Raw genomic sequence first — 20,949 nt, forward strand, 5'->3', positions numbered from 1 at the left:
AGCGATGAGAGCACATCCAAGCAACAGCTCTGATCCATCATCCCAGTGCCGAAAGAAACCCTTACCCACCGGGTAGCTTAGCCGGTTCGGGTAGGCTTGAAGCTTAGTCAGCTATGGTACACATAACCCAGACCCCACTCTTTGACAGGAGAAATTCGTGGCATTTTGAGTGGTGGGGGCTAGCGCCGTCTATCCGTCAACCCGATCATAACGACGCGTCGACGCGCTCCGACAGCTGCGAGAGTCTCGCCGCCAACTGCGACGACGACAATGGCCGATCAGCACCAACATACCCAACAGCAGTTTGCTCCACCCACCTATGCCTCGCTCGAGGTGCCCTTTGCGCCCCCTGTCCACCGCAATGCCCTGCCAGAAACACGCATTGCCGAGCCTGGTCCGAAGAAGGGCAAGCGAAAGTCCAATGCTGCCGAAGGAGATGCCAATGGGACGACAGACTCTCCCAAGGAAAAGAAGCAGCGCATCTCCCGCTCCTGTGATCAATGCCATGGCAAGCGTATGAAATGCAGTGGCTTCAAGCCATGCAACAACTGCACCAAGCGCGACAGGGTGTGTACCTATGACAGACCCTATATCAGGGGCATTGCAAAGACACCGCCCCCTCCTCCCGCCGATGGCCAAGCCCGTAACCTCGCCCAGCCAGTTGACGAGTTTGGGAGGGAAGTCCGTGACAGAAGTTGGGCTCTACGTGCCTGTGATCTCTGTCGAACTCAAAAGGTGTCTTGCTCGGGCAAGCTACCATGCGAGAACTGCTTCAACAGCCGTGTTGCATGCACCTTCAAGCTACGTGCAAAACAGCGAGACTCGATGCCACCGGGCGAGGGCGGTGAGGAAGGCGAAGGCGAGGGTGAGGCCTCAGAAGCAGAGGCTGATGAAACAGAGCTGCCGGAGAACGACTCTACTGAATATGGAGGTACATTTGCAGTCAGGCGCATTCCACTTCAGGATCACGAGAACTACATGCTCACAAATCGATATGCGGATCCCGAGACACCACCCCTGGCTTTTCTTCACAAAGCCTGGGAGAGGATGGCCCGCTACCAGAAAATACCCACTAGCTACGGACAAGAATATGGTGTCCCTGGCGACCTCGTCATGCCGCCTAGTGACCAGCCTTTCGACACTACGTTGCCGCTGGCTTTTCCTGAGAGTCCGGCCAAATGGTTCGAGATGCTCAACGCTTTTCAGAACGGCTGGACCGAGACCTTTCACTTTCTACACCGGCCCACCGTCAAGTCCTGGTTGGAAAGGGTATGGAAGAACTGGACTGCAAACTCACCCCTGGAGAAGGATCTTGGCCCGGCAAAAGCCACCATTGCGCTCATGTGCATGTCTATTGGCACAATGTTTTACGACCGACCATGGCGAGAAGCCGTTAAACAAAAGATGTGGGATCGTCTCTGGACGCTCAACATGGGAGACCAACTGTTCCTGGCAACCATTCGTCTCACAGACTCTGAGCCGGGCCCACCAAAGCTGGAATCCATCCAAGCTCGTCTCCTCCAAGTCCTGTATCTCCTTTGCACATGTCGACTGAGCCAAGCTTGGTATATCTTTGGCAATGCCGTCCACATGCTGACTCAGCTCGGCCTCCATCGCAGACGAGGCCGAAATCGAGGCCTGGGTCGGGATATGACAGTCAACCCAGATTACGCAAAGATCCAGTGCGAGAGGCGCACGTTTTGGACCGCCTACATCATTGACAAGGAGATTTCGTTGATGTCTGGAAGGCCCTGCCATTTTTCCAATGAAGCAGTTGACCAGGAGTTCCCGGATCCTGTCAACGACGAAGATATGGGTCCCGAAGGCCCTTTCCGGCCACACCTGGGCGACTGCTACTTGGAGGCTGGCACTGAGCAGGCCAAGTTGAACCAGATCATCGATAAGATTATGCGAGACGTGTACACGTTTCGCGAGATACCCAATGACTGGAGGTTGGAGAGCGCTACACGACTAGGGAACGAATTGGAACAGTGGAAAGAGCAGCTACCCTTCATGATGTGCCATCTCAAGCCTTCCATGTTGCACACCATTTTCCGTCGACAGTCCACTCTCTTGACCCTGGCTCATTGCCACGCCGCCATTCTCGTCTATCGTCCGTTCATGACAGCACCATACTCGGCCGATGCCGAAAAGAAACAGGCTGCCGATTCTGCTGTGCGCAAACTGCTTGACGCCGCTCGTATAGCTTTGAATATGTGCCTCGCATTGGCTAGAGATCAGGAGAAGAGGGACAAGAGCCACTTCCAGTCCATTTTCTTCGCGCACCACGTCTGCTTCTGCGCAGCCGCCGTTATTTTCCTTCTCCCGCACATCCGAACTCGGCAAGCCATGTACGGAGGCACTCACTTTAGGGGATACGGCAAGATGGACTCCTTACTCACCGAGACCGCAGAAAAGGCCATTGGCGCGCTCTTGAAACAAACAAATCGCTATTCGCCCTCGCGTAGATGGGCCATCATCTTGGAAGAGCTTCGAGATGAGGCGGCTCGCCAAGTGACTGGGGCTGGACGAACGCCGGCGGAACAGAGTCAGGCCCAGGCTCAGGTTGCAGGGCAAGGCCAGGGGGGCAGTGATGATGCGGATGTCCAATCTCCCAATGAGCAACTCTTGGAAGATGCATTACGTGCCCACTGGGAAGCTGATTTGGCCCGTCATGCTCTCCCGAATCATCCACCTGCTGAAGTTGCTGAACCACCGCCTCCCCCATTGGTATACCGTCTGTGGGACAAATGGAAGACGACCGATTGGATTGATCTTGATTCTGCGGTAAGTTGATCAGATCTTTCCCAGGCTGTTGACTGACAAGGTTGCCAGGCGTTTGGGCCGATTTCCAATTTTGAGCCTCTACCTCCTCCTCCTCCTCCACCACCTCCAGCACCACAGCCTGCACCTCAACCAGGACAGCAGTCAGCAAACGAGCCAGCGCAACCACCACCCCCGCCAGCACCGCAACAAGGCCCCGTTCAGAACCCAGTTCAGTAATGTTTGGTAATATTGACTCGCTAGCAGCTCTTAACTCCTATAATACAGTCCCAAATACACCTATCAACCACCAGCTAGGCTTAGCTCGAGCTTTCCGACGATGGCGAGATCTCATCCATCAAGGTGTCAACTTCATCCTTCACTGCTCGGGCCCGGCTCAAGATGTCGGCCATGTTCAGCCCTTTCAGCAGCCGATCCTGGATTTCTCCGTTGCTGTGGAGATATTTTTGCAGCGAGTAGGAGGGTTCGCTGGTCGTTGTTCTTCTTCGGCAATATCAGTATCGGCATTCCTTGGAAGTCAGAATCAAGTCAACTTACTCATCACCGGACAGCTGAAGGCCTGATCCCATTCTTTGCGACATTTTGAGTTTTGTTTTGGAAGGCAAATTATTTCTTCTCGGCTGCTTGGTGGCTGCTCAGGCGTGTGTTGGTTGGTTTGACGGTTTGGAAGTCTGTGTTTCTTGAGGAAACCGTCGCCTTTTATCTGTTGGACTCCATCTCGTTATTCCCATTCTCATGAGGTTACCTGGCGTTCTTGGTGATCCTTTTTGGAAGCTTGGTCGCATATTGACGTGCTCTATCCAGTATCACGCGTTTGAGCACATGGAGAACAAGTGTTCGACCCTTAAACAAGCGCCCTGAATGGCACACGACTCATCTTTACCACGACATGCTCTGCCTGACGAGGCTGTGATGTCTCTGAGTTGGCGGTTTGGCCATCACATGTTCGGTTCAGGACGCGGGTTGCTGTTCGCAATTGAGCGCGTCTGATCAAGGGACCGGTCCTATCCTTTCACTTGGTTTCTCCGAATCTTTTGTCGGCTCTCCAAGTCCCTGACTTTGGGCGCTGTGCGTCATCGCCGGATCAATTCGATGCGAGGTATCTCTTGCATTAACACCACGCTGCCGAGCCGGCCGATTCGGAATAGTGTTGGTCCCTTCCCCGCTCTCAGCCTTATCTACAGTCCCAGAAGATCCTCAAGTGACAGGAGATCTGTCGCATTTGAGCACTTGGAAGTACTTGCGCACGCATAGCCACCGCTGGGGAATGCAGATGGATAGGCATACCACTAGGCACGCGCGTGGTTTTCCCTGTTGGGCCTGTACTGCGTGTCATCGGATGTCCTGTCCAATGCTTGAACGGCCTTGGGGTGGTTCAACTCTGCCGATGCATGCGCCCCGAGTGGGAGCACGCCATTGGAGAAAGCGTGCTCTGATCTTCTCGGGAGCCGGAGGAAAGGTGTGTAATAGCAAGCCCCGAGTTCTGCTTCTTCTCCGCATTTGCGCAAACGGATCGCAGCTCATGTATATAAAGCCGTCTCAGAGTCATGGGTTTTACAATGGAGACTTGCTTCTTCCTCAGGCCCACCTGACGTTATTTGGGTTCGACATCACATTTGAAGCATTATTGACACGCATCAGTTCATTTTGTGGTCCAGCTGCTACTCGGCTCAACACAATCCTTTCTTCGGCCTACTTCCCCTCACTTATAAGCCATCGTCACGACCTCATCGGGTTGTGTGACCCCCCGCCAGTATCAACACCCGCACTCAGAACAAAGCTTCAGACACAGAAACCCAGCCGAACAGAGATTCACCACCGTTACGTATGGCCTGAATCTCATGTCACGAGATCCAGGGTCCTCAGCGTAGAACAGATTCGACCCTGTCAACTTCATGGCATCCCGCGGCTCAAGTCACCCGACACCTTCGGAGTTATTCCTCGCAAAGAAAAAGAAAGAGATTCTAGACAGATCTATGGCTCTCATCCTCAAGAAATTGGACGAATGCCTTGAAAACCCCGTTCCAACAGCACCAAGGCGCCGTGTGGCGAAGCGGGCGAGAGACGACCAGGACACTGCTGCTGTTGACGACCGCGTCGCTGCCGGCGCCGCCACCACCACCACCGACGACGCTATCGACACGCGAAACAAGAAGAAGCTGAAGCAAGACCCGGCAGCGGGACGCCGGTTCGCCTGTCCGTTCTTTAAGCACAACGCGGCAAAGTACAAGCATGTCAAGACCTGCTGTGGCCCCGGGTGGAAGGACGTCCACCGGGTGAAGGAGCATCTATATCGTCGCCACTCGGCTAAGAACTCTTGCGCGAGGTGCTTTGAGCAGTTTGAGGATGAGGCCGCTCTCAAGGATCACCAGCGGTCTGAGGAGCCGTGCAAGCTCGAGAAGCACAATATACCTGATGTCATCACGGAGGAAAAGGACAAGCTCTTGCATGCTAGGGCCAAGGCTGGGCTTTCTGAGGAGGATAAGTGGCGGGAGATGTATCGGATTCTCTTCCCTGGCGAGAAGATTCCATCTCCCTACTATGATGACTCGGATGGGACAGGCCCGGATAACGATAATGGAGGGTCGTCCAGAAACTGGGAGGAGTTCAAGACGTTTGCCCGGCAGGAGGTACCCAGACTGATCAAGCCTCTGTTGCAGCAGTACATCGACAAGTACTTTGAGGACTTTGCAGAGAAGATGAACCAAAAGTCGATTGAGGTCGCCAAGGTGGTGGAAAGCCAGGTCCTGCGCACCTGGATCTTTAGGGAGGAGCAGCAGCATCTGTTCCCGCCCGGAGGTGCAGCGCCGTCGTCTCCTCCGCCGTCGGTTTCCGCCCGGGCATCCAGCCCAGAGGTCGATGTGAAGCCTGCGAGTTACAATGAAGTGATGGATGAGTGGAGGGACAACCCACACAGCGGAGAGTTCTGGGCTGACATGATGAGCGGGCCTCTTTCTCTGGACAATTTCTTGGCTGATGCGAGCCACATGGGCCTGGGCTGTGGGAATGATATCTTCAGCGCTGACTCGGCCTACTTTACGAATCCTGTCTCAGACAGGGAGATCACTTCCAGCTCTGGCCTTCATCAGGTTGCTGGGGCTGTTATGGGTGCTGCTGTTGGCGCTGCTCCGATGTACCCGCGGTATTTGTAGGTCATTGTCGGTCTGTTTGGCGTGTTTCACATGCTTGTCCATCTCATTGCCTCGATCATTCGTGTCTCCTATTCTTCGTCATGTCATTTGCAATGGACCGTGGGGACACTCATTATTGGGTATCATGCCGAGATTTTTCCTTTTGTTTTCTTTTACTCTGTTGATCAGGAAAGTGGTATCAGTACGATAGTTGAACATCATGCAAGGCTTTTCTTGACCATCATCCTCATGAACCAACCAAACAACCCAATCGCTCCATCACCTACCCCTCCATTTCAGCCCCCGACTCCCGTCACCCTCATGAATTACCCCTCCCCCGCATAATCTTTTTACACGTCCGTATCTTATCACATTCAGCAGGCTTCCCGGCCGCATCCCCCGCGGCCAGCTAGCTTAGCTCTGACGAGATATGTATATCAAGGCATCTATTGCATCATCCTATCCGGTCCTCCCGGTCATCCGGCTGGCTGAGGAGCGACAGGAAAGATGTTTATTGCATAAAAGGCATGAACGGCCAAATTAAATTGGCTTGGGGGATTGGAGTTCGCGGAGGGGGCGAAGGAGATGGCACCACGTCACCCCATCGTTCATGTCTACCACCACCACCACAACAACAACAACAGCAACAACAACGACAACCACCACGAAAGAACCTGGACACGGCAAATTAGGATATCACAAAGCCAGTGTGAGACAACAACATTAAAATTCGGTCAGTCAGGGCTGTTTAATTGGTTCAAGTTGCGAGCATCATACAAATGCCGTGACGCAGAATGCTGTAAGGAAAAGTCTCCAAAGTCCCGGAACTGAAAGTGGGGGGATGGGTACGTTACGGCAGATGCAGAGATCCTTCCTCAGATCCCTCTATACGACACCTCTGCAGATGGAACACCTTGTTTCAGCTTGCATGCGGTGCTGACTTTGATGGCAAATGCGGGGGACAGTCTCCCCCTCATTTTGCCACCAAGAAGAGGCCAAGCTCCATCGTGACAGTGAGCGTGATGAGATAGAGGGGAGATGAGGCTCTGCTGTCAGTTGGGAGGTGATTATACAGCTAGTGAGCGAGGAAGATGATGTTTGCGCAAAAGCGCAGAGGAGGAGCTTGCTTATCTCCATTTCGCTGGCCATAACCACAGCAATCACGGGACGGACTTTCTGATCAACGAAACACTGCCCTGCGGAGGTGGGGTGGTGACACAACTTCACACAGCTCACACAACCCACTCAATCACCACTTCCCGCACCATTCCCGGTGTTATGTGCGGATGGTGTAGGTAACAGGTAGCGACCATCATGAGCACCAATTCCACCCCCAGGAGACAAGCTACGATGGGTGCCCACACTCATAAATCTTCCGTAGTATAGTGGTCAGTATGTGAGCTTGTCATCTCTCAGTTGTCAACGCTCGAGACCCGGGTTCAATTCCCGGCGGGAGAGTAAACCACACTTAGCTTTTGGTGATTTTTACATCACACCCCTGCTGTGGGAGGGATATTGTTGTTGAGAAGTTTTGTTTTGTTTATTTGCCGGCGTAGGTGGCAAAACAAATAAAGTGTGTCGACGGCGATTCGGGGTATAAATAAGAAAAGGGGCTTTCAGGGTCATAAACGCTTCCCTCGCACTATTTTTTCTATTAAGGCAAACAGTGTTTTTTTTTTAACTTTCCTCTTGATGTTTCCAGCTCTTCATTGAACTGTGATTCCCAAAAGGACAAAATGTTATGCCCGCGAGTCAAGTCCAAAAGCGTCAACACCGAAAAAAAGAGGGGACCCCCTACCACAAAAAAAACCCACACCCCACGACACACCAAAAGTGTGGAATATTCATCTCGACGTGGGCCTGATTCGAACAGACGCTCCCGAAGGAACAAGATTTCTAGTCTTGCGCGTTAGACCACTCCGCCACCACGCCTCTTGTTTGATGAAGCTTGCTCCTAGAATACCGCCACATCACCAACCGGCCAAATGGCACAAACTGGCGGCAGCGAGGATATATGAAATCACTTTGGATTTTCCTTTCATCTTCACAATATCAAGATTACACCAGCGGGAACAGACTGGGACGAAAAAGAAAAGCGAGGCCAAGCGAGTCGAGCACAACCATCAGTCACGACAGCTGCCTGAAAGGACCTTGTTCAGACCCAACGTCGTTCCTCATGTCGTCGCAACCGCGAAGCGCCCAGGGGCGAAGAGAAACTACTTCGCTGATAGAGGCGAGAAATGGGGTGATATATCAATTGTTCAATAACTTGCGTCCTCGTCGTAATAGTGAGCCACAGGCCTGAATGTGTTGACTGTTCTCTCTTATAAAGAGGGGACACCGACACTGACAGCAGGCGGGTCTGCATAACAAGAGTAAGGAGAGGCACCGATTCATATGCAGCTCAAAATTTGCTTGAAACAGAAAATATAACCAAAACAAAAGCCTCTGAAATGCCCTTAATACCCCTGCCCGTGACCCTGATACCCCTGTTGTTGGTTCTGGTTCAGCAGGTTCCCACTCCCACTCCCATAGTTGTTCCCAGTAGCATACCCCCCACCCCCATTCCCATAACTATTATCCACTGGCACCTCCCCCTCCCAGAACCCTCCCTGCTGCGGTCCCTCCGGCTTCCCGGACCCCCGACCCTCTTCCTCATCCCCAGTCCAAACCCTCCACTTGAACCGAATGATCTCATAAATCTGCACCAGCTGCGGCTGCCCCTGAGCACCCCCTTGCTGCTGAGCTTGACCTTGCCCTTGTGATCCAGCCCAAAAGATAGGCGTCCTCACCACCTCCCACACAACTCCCTCTCTCACCCTCTTTTGCCACAGCCAAACCCTAAAGCCAACCCAGTAGAGTGCCGCCGCTACTAATACTGCCATGGCAGTCATCTGCGGCGCAAACCAATCCACCCTGTCACTCGAGTGAGCAATATATCTCTGCGCAGGATCATAGACCCAAATCGTGACAAGCGGCACAATGTTGGTAGCAGTAAAGATGACCGCCGCAATGACCCCCAAAACATGCGGAATGGGAGACTTGTATCGCCAGTTTGATCCAGGCCACAAACGAAGATACAGCATCCCCACCCCAATACACGAAAACCAAATCACATCCAGGCCGTAAGCATACGCCATCAACAGAAGCGAATAACCCGGTAGATGCGAGAACACCACACTGTCAGTCGACAACATGGCGGCAAGGATTAGAACAGAAGTAACAGTCCAGTGCAACGCCAAAGCTGCAGCGGGTGACTTTTCCGTATGCAAGAACCCACCGGCTTGATGGTCTGGGATGCGTCTGAACCCATGGCGAAAGGTGAACTCATAGGAAGAAGCAAGATAAATGCTGCCAGGGAGAACACCTTCCTTGGCAACTTCTTGCTTGACACGGGCGGCGGTAAAAGTGAAAACAATGACGTTCCCGATAGCAGATAGGGCGCGTAGCGAGCCGCAGGCGGCCTTGATTTTGCTTTCAGCTACGCCAGACCCGACGGTGCGCTTGAAGAAATTGAAGGCAATGTCGAGGTCAGCTGTGAAGAGGTCTGCTTTGGGGATGTTGGCGGCCTTTGTAAGTGATTGTTAGCTTAAGAGAACAGAGCTGACGCCAAAAAAAGGAGAGGATATCCTACGTAGAGAATGGTGATGGTCATAAAGAGGCAGCAAATAAACAGCACTCCGTAACCCGATGTTCGGGCAAAGTTCTTGTGCGGTGCCTTGATCTCAGCCAGAACCTATCATTTGTAAGTTATTACCTGGGTTTTGATAGCAGATTCAACAAGTTAAACATACGTAGTTGGCCTGATGAAATCCGCCAAAAGGGAAGATTGCGTAGATCATTGCCTCTGCATACTTGTAAACTCCCCATTGAGTGTTATCGGCTCTCTTCAAGGATGTGCTCGAATCAAAGTTGTCTCTTGCCACATCCAGATTTAGCCAACGAAGTCCGAAGATGACCATGATGACAAGCATAGTCACTTTAAGAGAGCCTAAAACATTGTTGAGACGGATACCCCATTTTCGAGACATGCTGTGGAGTAGACAAGAGAAGGTATTGACAGCCAAAGCAATGGCCACCATTCGGCCGGCTGTTTGGCTGGTGTCTGATGCTTGAAGGACGGCAGCAGCAAAAGCAATCGAGTTGGTCGCCGTGTTGCCAAAGACAAGGAAGGATACTCCGAACAGACATGTGGCCAGAAACCGAGGAAGCTTGAGGAAGTAGTTCAACTAAACTTTGTCAGCTATTTGTTCAAAATAATCTCGTGAAGCGCAAGACTTACATAGGGCAGTTCACCTCCACTTCTTGGGGTTGAAATCTTTGTACCATCCGGTCTCTGCCACCTTGGGACTGTCAAGCCCAACTCGATATAGAGAATGATACCCGATAAGGCGACAGCAACACCGAAAAGCCACAGCAGTAGGGTAACGGCAACACTCTGGGTATTGTAGAAAATCTGCGACGAAGCGTTGAAGATTCCAGATCCGATCATGCGGTTGAATATCAGGCAGAGTACCGAGAAGCGACCCAGACTGTCTTTCTCTGATGGGATCTCTTCGACAATGGCGTCATGGTCTTCTCTTGCTTCATAAAGAGCTTGTTGATCTTGGGGATCCAATCCTGGGGACCAGTCTGGGGCCTCTGGTGGAGGTTGAGCCTGATTGAAGCCAAATCCTATGCTCGGATCCGGCTCGGCCGTGGCTGTTTGTTGATACATGGTGTAATACTGCTATATCAAAGGTAAAGCCACCACCATGGTAGACTTGAGTCGTGATATGTTGTCGAGAATCAGGGTGAACGGATCTTGGGAATCTGGGGTACCCAGAGCTTATGGGAGACAGGACATCGTCTCAGCTCTTCTTCTTGGATGCGGGGGAGCTCAGTCTTGTTCACTTCCAGTGGTCTCTCAGAGCCTTGTCTGGTCACCAGAGCAAAACTCGCCATGCCCGCCATAGACACCGAGAGAGCACAGGCATGGGCTGCCTCCTGCATGATGTGATAGCAAATGAGCCACTGTGTTTTAGAATTATTGACTAACACCGGGAGCCGATTGGACTCAGTGCAGACGAGCGATGCCATGATGAGAAGTGAAGCGGGATTTCCTGGTTCTAGACCTTCAGCTGAAGCCAGCAGAGCTGCACCGTCCAGTGCTTTCAGCCACCCGCATCGGTAGGCGCATCTGGAACCCGGTGACCGAATTAATTTTGAAAGCCTCCGAGGGAATCTGCCTTGCGACGCTGCAAGTTGCTGTCTGTGCCTGGGCCGATGCGTGCGCCTCCTGCGATATTCGATTGATGTTAAGCGGATTCTTTAGATTTCCAGGGCGGACGACGGAAAATGCCATGTTTACGTTAACAAGGCTCCAGGTGAGCAATGCCGGGAAGGAAAGAATGCGGGGTGCGTCTCTTCCCTCTTTCGTCTCCTCGTCCTTTCCTCTCTGCTTTCCCGCTCCACTGAAGGGCTAGGGCCGTTTAACTGAGCCCCTCCCACCTGCCCATCTTGTCTATGCTCCCCACACCTATGGACCTGTCTTTGATCTGTCTGCATTCCGTGCCTCGATCCATGCGGAGCGATGTCGCTGCCCTTTGAGATATCGCAGATTCACGGTGCTCTTGCTCTCGCCTACAGGGTTATTGAGATTGGATGGAGTGACATCCATGACGCTCACGAACAATACCTCGAGTTCGGACAGGACATCAAGGACCTGAGAATCAGTCTTCTCAACCTCGCTGGCGCCATTGACCAAGCCGATCGTGGTTCACTCCTCAACAATAGACCGACTACCGCTGCTGCCAACAACTTCCACCATGTGCTCGGCAATTTCACCGGCGTCCTTGAGGAGTGCTTACGACTCTTCGAACGTCATTCTACATATGGCCGCAACCGAGGCCCGATCTACAACTGGCGATGGTTTCTCCTCGTCAAGGACGAGGTCATGATGCTGAGGGAGCGTATTGCTTTCTTGAACATAAAACTTTCAGTAGCCTTCAAGGCTCTAGAAATGTATGCCTCCTTGTTTTTATGTTGCTACTTTGAGCAGTGCTGACTGAACCCCAGTGAGACCAGTGATGGCACTCGGAGGCTGATTGTAGGGGTTGGCGAGCTACTCCTACAACGTTTTGACTTACTTGAGGCGAGACTATCGGTAATGCTCGGCCAGCCCCGGCCAGCCGAGCCGGAGCGGGTTCTTGAAATTCCACAGCCCTTGGAGGATTTGTTGGTGGCCATTGCCATCTCGAAACACGGAAGTCTAAGCAGCATGCCCCTCGCACAAGGCATAGATGAAACCATCTTCTATCTCGATAGGGCCACATGCTGGCACGCCAGGAGAAGAGTCGAGCAACCTGCCGAGCAGATCCTGGTATCGCAGATTGCCAACATGATCCGAGCTTACTGGACACTTCAGGCCACTAGGTCGGGCAATGAATGCATGGAAGTCTCCTCCAGGGCGACTATTGATGACTTGGAGGCACACTTTCCGCGTCTTGGCATGACGGTGCAGAGATATCTGCACAAGCTAGGAGAGGTAGGCGCCTGTCATTCATGATCTTGAACACTCCCCAGTCTAACCATATATTAGAGGATATTCGATGCTCATGATGCACTGGCTCAGAATGGAAGTCAGGTTCCAACCTGGGCTCAGGTGCAAGAGGCTTTACACAGGGAACAGCATAGCTGGGATGAGCATTGTGGTTGGAGGCCACCACAGTATGACGAGAACGATCCCAGGAGGGGCGAGAAGATCTTCACCTGGTATGTTGAGACCTAAGAACCTGTACTGCGTGTTACTAACTTGTACCAGTCGTTTGCAAGATCACAATACTGCCGAGCAATATCTGGAGATATGGCAACACGACGCAAAGAATAACCAGCAACTGACAATGATCACATGTGTAGCCAACAGAGACACAGTCTACCAGGTCGACCGCACAAGTCTCATGGTGATACCATCGGATGATTCGCTGGTTCAAGGCAACGACTTTTATTCCATAATCATAAATCCCAGCCACCTGGGTGGACAAGCTGGCTTTAGGTTGGCGTTTCACACCAAGGGCGCCCTCTTCGACTTGCAGCAATTCTTTACCGGTTACAGAGTGGTTGATGATCTTTTTGGAGCCAAGATAATTCTGCAGCAAGCAGAAGGGGTCCTGCGAGGAACACAACGACGAAGCACAGGACGGGTGCAGCTATGGTCTTCGACTGTTAGACCGACTGGCCGAGCCTTGCCAAAAGAAATTCTGACCTCCTCCACCAGCACCTTGAGAAATCTACCTGGCATGGGTTTCAACCCGAGCACACCGCCACCAGTTTTGCCTCCATTGGATTCTTTCTCGAGGCTGACCCTGTCACAAGAGCCTGCCCTAACCCCCGCAACTAGTCCAACCAGTTCCAGCCAGAGTGTTGAGACACCGCCCCCGATCATGTCTTCATTCCGGCAAACGCCTTTCCCTAACAGCAACAACAGATTCTCAGGAAACAGCTGCAATTCCAACTCCCCCTGGCAACATCCCATGCTCCTGGCTCAAGTCGGTGGGGCAACTCAGTCATCGCCCGTTCCTCAACGCTATTCAACTCAGAGTGACGATTTTCAAACCACGTTAACCTCCCCCGTTTCGCCGGTCCAGAGGTCCAATGCAAACACCAACCGCCCGCTTCCGCGGCGCCCATCAGTCGCATTTTCCGTAACATCTCAATCTTCAGCGGTCTCCGTCGCAAGCACCACCCAGTCTGCTGCTATGATTCAAGTGGGACCTCGAGGAACCATGGGATGCATCATTCAGGCTCCTGAGCCACCTCGCTTGGTGCTCTTCATCAGAGGAAGAACATCAGCAGAGCCAAGTAGTCTGCTGGCCATTGACAGTATGTTTCCTTCCGGTTTTACTTTCTAGCTTCAGCTGATATGAGCAGTCAATTCAAATATTCGAATCAACCCGGACCTCTGCAAATGCCGCCAGGGACGGTCTGAACATCCTCAAGCACGCCAACAAGCAGCTCCATCACAGTGCTGCCAAGTCGTGCTTCAGCCTGCGGGAGGACGAGACAAAATCTATGCCAAGGAGACAGCCGCTCCCGAAGACACGAAAAGTGTCAACAATAAGAAGAAGAACAACGGGGGTGGGACAGAAGGGGCCTCAACGTGGAATCTGGCCAGTGCTGGCAGGTTTCAACAGTACAATGATTTGAGCAAGGGTGGTATGAAGCAGGTCAAGAAATTGAAGCTTGTGACTATTGAGTTTGGCAGTGTCCAAGGTATGTGTGCTTCTGTGTCTGTTACAACTTGCAACTTGAAGTATCTGACATGATTTAGCTCGGCAGCGGTTCGTTACAAACTTTAACGACTTGAAGGAGCTGTACTCGAAGTATGCGGTGGTATGATTAGATGTTTTAGCTTATACACGACAGTGATGGATATACCCGGTTTTGTGTTGGCGTTCTGTGTAAAAATTTGATTTATACAAATGCTGTTTTTGTGTACGAGAGAGCAAGTCACGGTGGCCTGTGCATGGTGTGTACAATACAATTGAAGCCTTATTTCAAAAAGTAAACTCTATTTCATTACACATGGGTTCATAGTGCATGTCTTTTCCAAAGCCCTTTATGACTTGGCAGCCGGGGTAATGCTCCTCCGATATTACCTACCCTGCATCCAACCATACGTCGTGCAGCGTCTGCCTAAGTAGTGAGTAGCAGGCCACCATTCAGAGCCGGCTCTTATGTTGATACCAAAATATGTCAAGTTCCATCAACCTTAAATCGACATCTCTTCCATCCCTCCCGCCCCCCATCTTCAATTCCGTCACATCATCACCCTTCACACGTTGAACCAAACAACATCCCTCCACCTACCCACCATGCCCCGCAAAGTCCGGTACAACCTCGCCGCCTCGCTCGACGGCTTCATAGCCACCCCCACCGGCTCCTACAGCTGGATCGTCGACGACAAGACGATTGATTTCGATAGCCTGTACGCCCAGTTCGGCTGCTTTGTCATGGGCCGGACAACACACGAGGCATATCTTGCCATGGACCCCGCAGAGAACCCGTTGCGGGCTTACTACAAAACAGGGAGCGTGGTTGTTGTTGGCGACACCCTGGATCGAGATCTGGAGACACAGGTTGAGGTTGTGAAGCTAGGGGAGGTGGAGTCTTTTGTCAGGGCGCTCAAGGGGAGGGAGGGGGGAAAGGATGGTGATATCTGGCTCATGGGTGGGGGCAAGTTGGCGGGGGAGATGCTGAGGTTGGGACTGGTTGACACGGTGGAGGTGGCGGTTATGCCGGTGTTGCTGGGGGAGGGGGTGAAGATGTTTGAGGGAAAGGGAAGAGAGGATGGGTGGAGGTTGGAGTTGAGGGGATGTGAGAGGAAAGAGACGGGGATTTTGATGCTGGAGTATGATGTTCTTTATAAGGAGCCCTGGAGATGATGACAAGGAGTGAATTTCGGGAGGTATCATTCTAGATATCAAAGAACGCCCTTGATCCAGCCTTTTTCTCTTATACAACCTCTATCCAAGAGCTGAAGAAACGGCACCAGATCAGCCCTACATCACATATCTCCCCTCCTCATCAAACCCAACCGAATACGGCCACCTCCTCCTCCTCAAATCCCACCAACTAGGCCTCACATACGCCGCCGGCCTCTGCAACTTCTCCAGACAAATCCCCCTATTATTCCTCCTCCTCCAGTCTCCCTTCTTCCCCAACCCGCACTCACACCTACACCCATGGCCCCCTTCCTGCTCCTCACCCATCCCCTTCGGTGCCTTGCCAATCATCTCATTATCCAAAAGCTGCTTCCCCTTGGCATTCTGAGGACACTGCCAAAAAGGCTCATGATAATACCCAACATCACTAAAATGATGCATCTCCTCCGCCCCAAGCAGCAAGTGCACCGCCAGCGAGTGAATCGGCGCATCTCCCCACCTCTCCCGGTAAAAACCCCCCGTTTTATCCAAATGTCTAAACAGTTTCTGGTATTGTTCCCCTCTGAAGAAATCCAAGTCTGCAATTTCAAAGTTGGACCAATAGTGACACAAATTCCACTTCTCGCCCTTGATGTCGTAGTGTTCTCGACGGAGGACCTTCCCAAGCAGCCAGCGGATGGGCGCCGGTTTCAGCAGCCAGTTCGTCTCCTCGTCAATCATGGCTTTCCAGTTGGGGTGCATGGGGATGTTGTTTTGCGTTCGGAACTCGTCGACGGTTCGGAATAACGAGGGGCACGTGTTGGGTTCCTCCCAGAGGGCGACAGTGTAGCCGTATTTTTTGCCGCGGTCGGCCATCATGACGAAGGGGTCGTAGGTGAGGGAGCAGCCGTAGCTGACGCCTGGCTCGAGGCGCCAGTAGTATTTGTATTCTTTCAGGGCGTCGAGGTTGTAGAATTCACTGTTGACACATGACGTTAGTTTCGAGCCATCTCGTGAGAAGAGAGAGTGAAAACACACCCAGAATAAAACCGACACATATGATGATACCCCTCAATCTCCCCCTTATACACCCCCTCTTCCTTCTGCTTCCTCAAATACTCCCCCACCACCTCCTCCGTCAACCCCGCAGTCGGTCCCCATATCCCCTCGGGTATGACCTCAAACCTCACCTCTCCACTCACAACCTCCTTCATCCCCCTGACAAACTCCTCGCTCCAGGGCTCATTGTTCAGAAACAGCACCGGGTAGTTGAACCACTTGTTAAACCTCTCCTCCACATTCTCCACCGTCTTCCTCGCCTCCTTGAGCTCGCTGTTCCTCGCCAGCATAACCAGCACCGCGCTCTCCCGCGGCCGCGTCACCAGCTTGGAAACATCCTGACATCCAATCGAGAACGGCTCGTCAAGATTATGATGTTCGGCCGGTCGGGGGATCGACAGCGACACCTGGCTGTGGTAGAAGGCCTCGAGGACGGAGAGCAGGAGTATCAGCGCCGAGAGTCTGAACACGAGGTTCACGCGACGGGAGCGGGGCAGGCGGCGCGGTATGGCTTGGAGGGAAGGATGGAGGAGAAATTTCATCGTTTTGGGCGGAGGCGACGGTTGTGGTGGTGCTGTCGCGGGGTCATCTTGGGAGAGGGATGTTGTAGAGTTCAAAAGGTTCAAAACGCGAGAAAGTTGGAATGGGGATTGGGGATGACGATGGGTGGAGCTAGACAGGGGCTTCGGCTCCGTTTGCAGGGGTCATCAACAGCGTATCATTGGGGGCCTTGGGGCCAAGATGGTGAGATGGGTCCAAGTGGTGCCAAGGGGGTGATTTGGGGTGGTAACCCTAACCCAGGCTTGGAACTGCTTATCCTACGACTTGACCAATCTTGCTTCAATCGTTCAGGGAGGCATAATAGGAGCCTGCAACGCCGGGGAAACAGAGAAACTGCAGTGAATAGATGATGATGTCTGAAGGGTTTCTCAAGCATCTTTTAAGGCCTCTTTGCTATCATCACCCAGGCCTCGCCTCACACAGCAACCAGCAGCACCTTCTCATCAAACTCCATACACCCATTCACCCACACCAACTGTGACCCCACCGCAATAGTCATCAAACCCTTCGACACAATCCCAATCACAGGTATGTTATCCCCCGTGTGCCACGTCGGCGGAATAAAAAAGTGCCTCGAATAATGTGTCGTTTCCCCCAGATTCTTCACACTCATCGAACACACCCACTGCTTCGTGTCAAGAAAAAACAAAGTCGACCGAAGGATCCCGACAAACCTGAGTACCTCGACATTCTCAAATGCCCGATGTTGGAGCGCCGTTACCTCCTGCTGAACACCGCCTGCAAATTTTGCCGTGTCTAGCACAGCAAAGCCATTAGATGCTCCTTGTCATTGCCCGCATGTTTTGAGAACATAGTATCGAGATTTCGGATGTGAGACCCACGAGTCTGAGAGACCGAGAAATGGGCAAAGTGCTTCTGGGATTTCGAGGCTGACGGGTTCGCCTAGCTGGCTAATAGAAGACCAGTCAAAAAGGTGTGTCGTTCCGTTTCCGTGTATGGCGAGCAAGCGGTCGGTGTCGGATGGGTCAGTTCCCCAAAAAGCGCCTAGTTCGACGGTTTGGACTACCTCGTGATCGTCCATGTCGTCGTCAGTAGCATCCCCATACTTGTCGGTGCGCACTTCGTCACCAGTCGCCCCATCATCTTCCAGCCGAGCCTGAGGATGACAGAAATCAGCCTGGCTCTATTCTCGTAGGCAATCAGTAGCCGTGTGCCATCAGGGTTGAGGATTCCTTGACGAGAGGAGACCCATGCTTGGAAAACATCGTTGCTGGTCAATCACTGGCACGAACCACGGTGCTGCTTCTCGTTGAGGGCAAGATTGACTCTGGCCGTTTCTCAATCCGAAGAAGTGAGGAGATCTGTTTCATCTGTGACCGATGCAGATTTGTCGGTTAGTCCCAGGCTGTTGAAACGTGTTTAGTCAACGTCTAAACCATCATCATTTCTGAAAGTGACCACCTACTCTTTAATTCCAGTTGCTTGATGGTGGAAAGGAAAGAATTACATAAGACCAAGTAATTTGGACTAGTGGGGCTGTCAAATTTGCAGAGATGGCGGTGGTCGGCCTCCATGTATCGAACATGCTCTCCAGGAAGCCCTTTAGCGTCAGAGTTAGACAACAATCAGCTTGAAAGTGGTCGGATGTGCAACCAACCGAGAACAGCAGATTCCTTTTCCACAACAAGGCCAAAGCTCATCGGAACGCTTTCGAAAAAGGACCATATTTGTATTCTGTTGCAGACATGGCGGAATTCGTCGTTCAGGTGCTATTACCATAGGTTAGGCAGTGGCCAAAAATGCTGAGAAAATAAGGGACGGACATACATCAATGGTCCGGTTTCCAGGAACAAGATCGTCAATGAAGGATTTTGTTCCGTTACCCGCTACATACCTGTATAGTCACCCGACAACATTTTTTGGCTCAGTTCGTATTAGTCTCAGAAGCTGAGCAAAGAGTGAGCGCAGTGAGCATCGCCCTGAGCCGAAGTGGGTCCGAGGACGGCTCGGTGTGACTATCCCCTATCCAGAACCTCTGAAAGAGACACAGTTGAAGGTAACTTCTAAATGATAGATCGGTGCAGCCAAAAGGTGCACAACAATAGGCTTGTCTCAGTCGCACTTGTAAGCTTGTACTAGAACTTGTATTTCTCCATCAATCCGTGAGTTTATATACTGCAAATGCGACCAAAAAGACTCTGCATCTCGCTGCCGTGAGATCTGTTGGTAGCTCTTTAAGCTACGTCTTGACAATAGAGCCTGTCTGTACCAGGCGCAATAGAGCGTAGACTGTAGCTTAGCTGAATACCACTACGATTGACCTGTCAACCTGTGCTATCCGTGACAAGGATGATGACATGAAATCCCAGCCTTCTGCTAAAGCCGGAAACGTCTTTTTTCATTTTGCCTGTGTAGGCAGCGATGTTCTGCCTTTGCTGGAGCTAGAAACAGGTTCTACGTTTTAACCTGGGCAACAAGGCATAGGGAACCGCTGCCTTTATTGAAGCCATAAATAGCTTCTAATGGCGATACACAATAAGTCTGTAGGTGATTGTGGATGAAACTACACTTCCGGATTCTTAAGGCTATTTCCCTCGTGGATTCTCTTCTTCTTTGGAAGCATCATCCGCTGCAACATGAGAGTGTCAAGGAGTGTGACGAACCGATGATCAGAACCTCTGAGAGCGATACTGGGTTGATGTCACACGTAGCCACCAACAGGCCTTGGCTACGACCAACAGCACAGTAAACTCCAAGTCCTGGGCCAGTTGTTGGAAAGTGAAGCGAGCAAATAAGCCACAGGCGGCATGGGCAGACCTATTATTGATTAGGTCATGTGTATTGAGATGGGGCTAAATGCAAGGAGATGATAGTAAGAAGAAAACTTCTTAAGACCGTGGCTAACTGCAGTTTCCAGTTACGTAGGAAAACCAACATCATTTGCTGAAGAGGTTGCTAAAAGAGCCTGCATCCATTTGCCCTTGAAATGCACGGCTACTCTTCGTGGTCGTTAAGCTGCCAAACGACTGGTCCACGCCTGGCTGTGCCACGCCGACTATCCCTTGCATAGCAATCGAATGGTCGTCTGTCTTCATATCACCAAACTTCTGCCCAGTACGCCATGCGCGGGTCACCGACAGAGTCTTCTGGCAGACATCTCTAAGGCTGTCCGTTAACCGCGCGCTCGAGTCTCCCTCAGCAGCTATGCCGTCGTCATCTGCTTGTGGCTCTGGTTCTCTTATCGATAGTTGTGCACTCAAATTGGCTAGAGCCTGCTCCTGTGTAGCGAATTGAGTCCGAAGCTGATCGATATTCCCAGAGGTGCGGCTCGAAACAATCCTATTCTGTGTTAGTGGAGTTTCTCGGTTAAATGAGTGGGACCTGTACAGCGTGATTGAAGATAGAACCATCGTGATGGTTCTTTGACAGTCTGCCAAATCTTTGTTTAGTTTATTTATCTTTGTGTCTTTAAAGTATACGGCGAGTCTGTCGCGTTTGCTGAAATGCGAATCCGTTGAATGGCTGGTAACTCTTGTAATGGCAGCTGTGAATCCTTGACAAATAGATTTTGTCGACTCCAACACCTTGTTAAGCTCTATCTCCTTGAGAACGGAATCGACTGTGTCAGGCGCACAATTCGTTTCGAGTGTTCGCGCTAGAGTTCCTAATGTTGTTTGGGTCTGAGAAAGAAGGTTCTTGCTCTGCGAAACAGAATGTGGCGCATCCGCGAGTCCATCAATCAGGTCGTGAAGAGCCTTAGCGCTCTGTAACGCGGCAGTGGCAAGGGTTACTGCACTGGCAGTAACGCTGAGGGGATCCATAATCCGTGAAGAAGAATGTGTGACAAGGGCTGTAATATCAGGGTTTAGAATATTGGTTCAATTCAGACTAATAATCTTCAGTGGACTCCAGTTCTTTGACTGTTGTCTATCGAACAGGTATTGATGCCTTACTTCCTAACGAGTGGCTTAGAGCCTGCAGTTACCCCTCATGGAGGCCTGATGGTGATCTGATGTTGATGTGGCCGTGGATGATTGGTTAGTTGCCGTGTG

General features: G+C 51.8%; 8 protein-coding genes and 2 non-coding genes across 10 annotated transcripts; 6 read left to right on the forward strand and 4 right to left on the reverse strand.

The window, feature by feature from the left end:
- Window positions 1-27: 27 nt before the first annotated feature.
- QC764_309830 (uncharacterized protein) lies at window positions 28-3,003 on the forward strand (the record flags this gene model as incomplete). The annotated part of the gene is made up of 2 exons (XM_062946096.1): window positions 28-2,787; window positions 2,836-3,003. Exons 1-2 carry the CDS (start codon window positions 271-273, stop codon window positions 3,001-3,003), a joined length of 2,685 nt encoding a protein of 894 aa, XP_062802148.1. The 5' UTR covers window positions 28-270.
- A 1,676-nt stretch (window positions 3,004-4,679) lies between these two features.
- Window positions 4,680-5,936, forward strand: QC764_309840 (uncharacterized protein; the record flags this gene model as incomplete). The annotated part of the gene is made up of 1 exon (XM_062946097.1): window positions 4,680-5,936. The coding sequence occupies one exon, from the start codon at window positions 4,680-4,682 to the stop codon at window positions 5,934-5,936; it is 1,257 nt and encodes a 418-aa protein (XP_062802149.1).
- Window positions 5,937-7,286: 1,350 nt separating this feature from the next.
- Window positions 7,287-7,373, forward strand: QC764_0057710. Its single transcript has one exon. It is a non-coding gene; the product is annotated as a tRNA-Asp (tRNA).
- Window positions 7,374-7,765: 392 nt separating this feature from the next.
- On the forward strand, window positions 7,766-7,847 carry QC764_0057720. The gene has a single exon. It is a non-coding gene; the product is annotated as a tRNA-Ser (tRNA).
- A 296-nt stretch (window positions 7,848-8,143) lies between these two features.
- QC764_309850 (uncharacterized protein) lies at window positions 8,144-10,632 on the reverse strand (the record flags this gene model as incomplete). The annotated part of the gene is made up of 4 exons (XM_062946098.1): window positions 8,144-9,484; window positions 9,550-9,651; window positions 9,710-10,144; window positions 10,198-10,632. 4 exons carry the CDS (start codon window positions 10,630-10,632, stop codon window positions 8,375-8,377), a joined length of 2,082 nt encoding a protein of 693 aa, XP_062802150.1. The 3' UTR covers window positions 8,144-8,374.
- A 71-nt stretch (window positions 10,633-10,703) lies between these two features.
- QC764_0057740 (uncharacterized protein) lies at window positions 10,704-11,275 on the reverse strand (the record flags this gene model as incomplete). The annotated part of the gene is made up of 2 exons (XM_062940474.1): window positions 10,956-11,275; window positions 10,704-10,901 (listed from the first exon to the last, which is right to left on the reverse strand). Exons 1-2 carry the CDS (start codon window positions 10,992-10,994, stop codon window positions 10,704-10,706), a joined length of 237 nt encoding a protein of 78 aa, XP_062802151.1. The 5' UTR covers window positions 10,995-11,275.
- On the forward strand, window positions 10,956-14,476 carry QC764_309860 (uncharacterized protein). Its single transcript, XM_062946099.1, has 6 exons — window positions 10,956-11,918; window positions 11,973-12,441; window positions 12,496-12,668; window positions 12,718-13,775; window positions 13,824-14,165; window positions 14,224-14,476. The coding sequence occupies exons 1-6, from the start codon at window positions 11,488-11,490 to the stop codon at window positions 14,289-14,291; spliced, it is 2,541 nt and encodes an 846-aa protein (XP_062802152.1). The 5' UTR covers window positions 10,956-11,487; the 3' UTR covers window positions 14,292-14,476.
- Window positions 14,477-14,767: 291 nt separating this feature from the next.
- Window positions 14,768-15,337, forward strand: QC764_309870 (uncharacterized protein; the record flags this gene model as incomplete). Its single annotated transcript, XM_062946100.1, has 1 exon — window positions 14,768-15,337. One exon carries the CDS (start codon window positions 14,768-14,770, stop codon window positions 15,335-15,337), a length of 570 nt encoding a protein of 189 aa, XP_062802153.1.
- On the reverse strand, window positions 15,338-17,070 carry QC764_309880 (uncharacterized protein). The gene is made up of 2 exons (XM_062946101.1): window positions 16,355-17,070; window positions 15,338-16,295 (listed from the first exon to the last, which is right to left on the reverse strand). The coding sequence occupies exons 1-2, from the start codon at window positions 16,915-16,917 to the stop codon at window positions 15,455-15,457; spliced, it is 1,404 nt and encodes a 467-aa protein (XP_062802154.1). The 5' UTR covers window positions 16,918-17,070; the 3' UTR covers window positions 15,338-15,454.
- Window positions 17,071-19,732: 2,662 nt separating this feature from the next.
- On the reverse strand, window positions 19,733-20,833 carry HELLF (Prion amyloid fibrils-forming protein). The gene is made up of 2 exons (XM_062946102.1): window positions 20,285-20,833; window positions 19,733-20,236 (listed from the first exon to the last, which is right to left on the reverse strand). Exons 1-2 carry the CDS (start codon window positions 20,716-20,718, stop codon window positions 19,834-19,836), a joined length of 837 nt encoding a protein of 278 aa, XP_062802155.1. The 5' UTR covers window positions 20,719-20,833; the 3' UTR covers window positions 19,733-19,833.
- Window positions 20,834-20,949: the final 116 nt, after the last annotated feature.

Source organism: Podospora pseudoanserina, chromosome 3 (genome assembly GCF_035222485.1).
Source record: "Podospora pseudoanserina strain CBS 124.78 chromosome 3, whole genome shotgun sequence".
NCBI lineage: Eukaryota > Fungi > Ascomycota > Sordariomycetes > Sordariales > Podosporaceae > Podospora > Podospora pseudoanserina.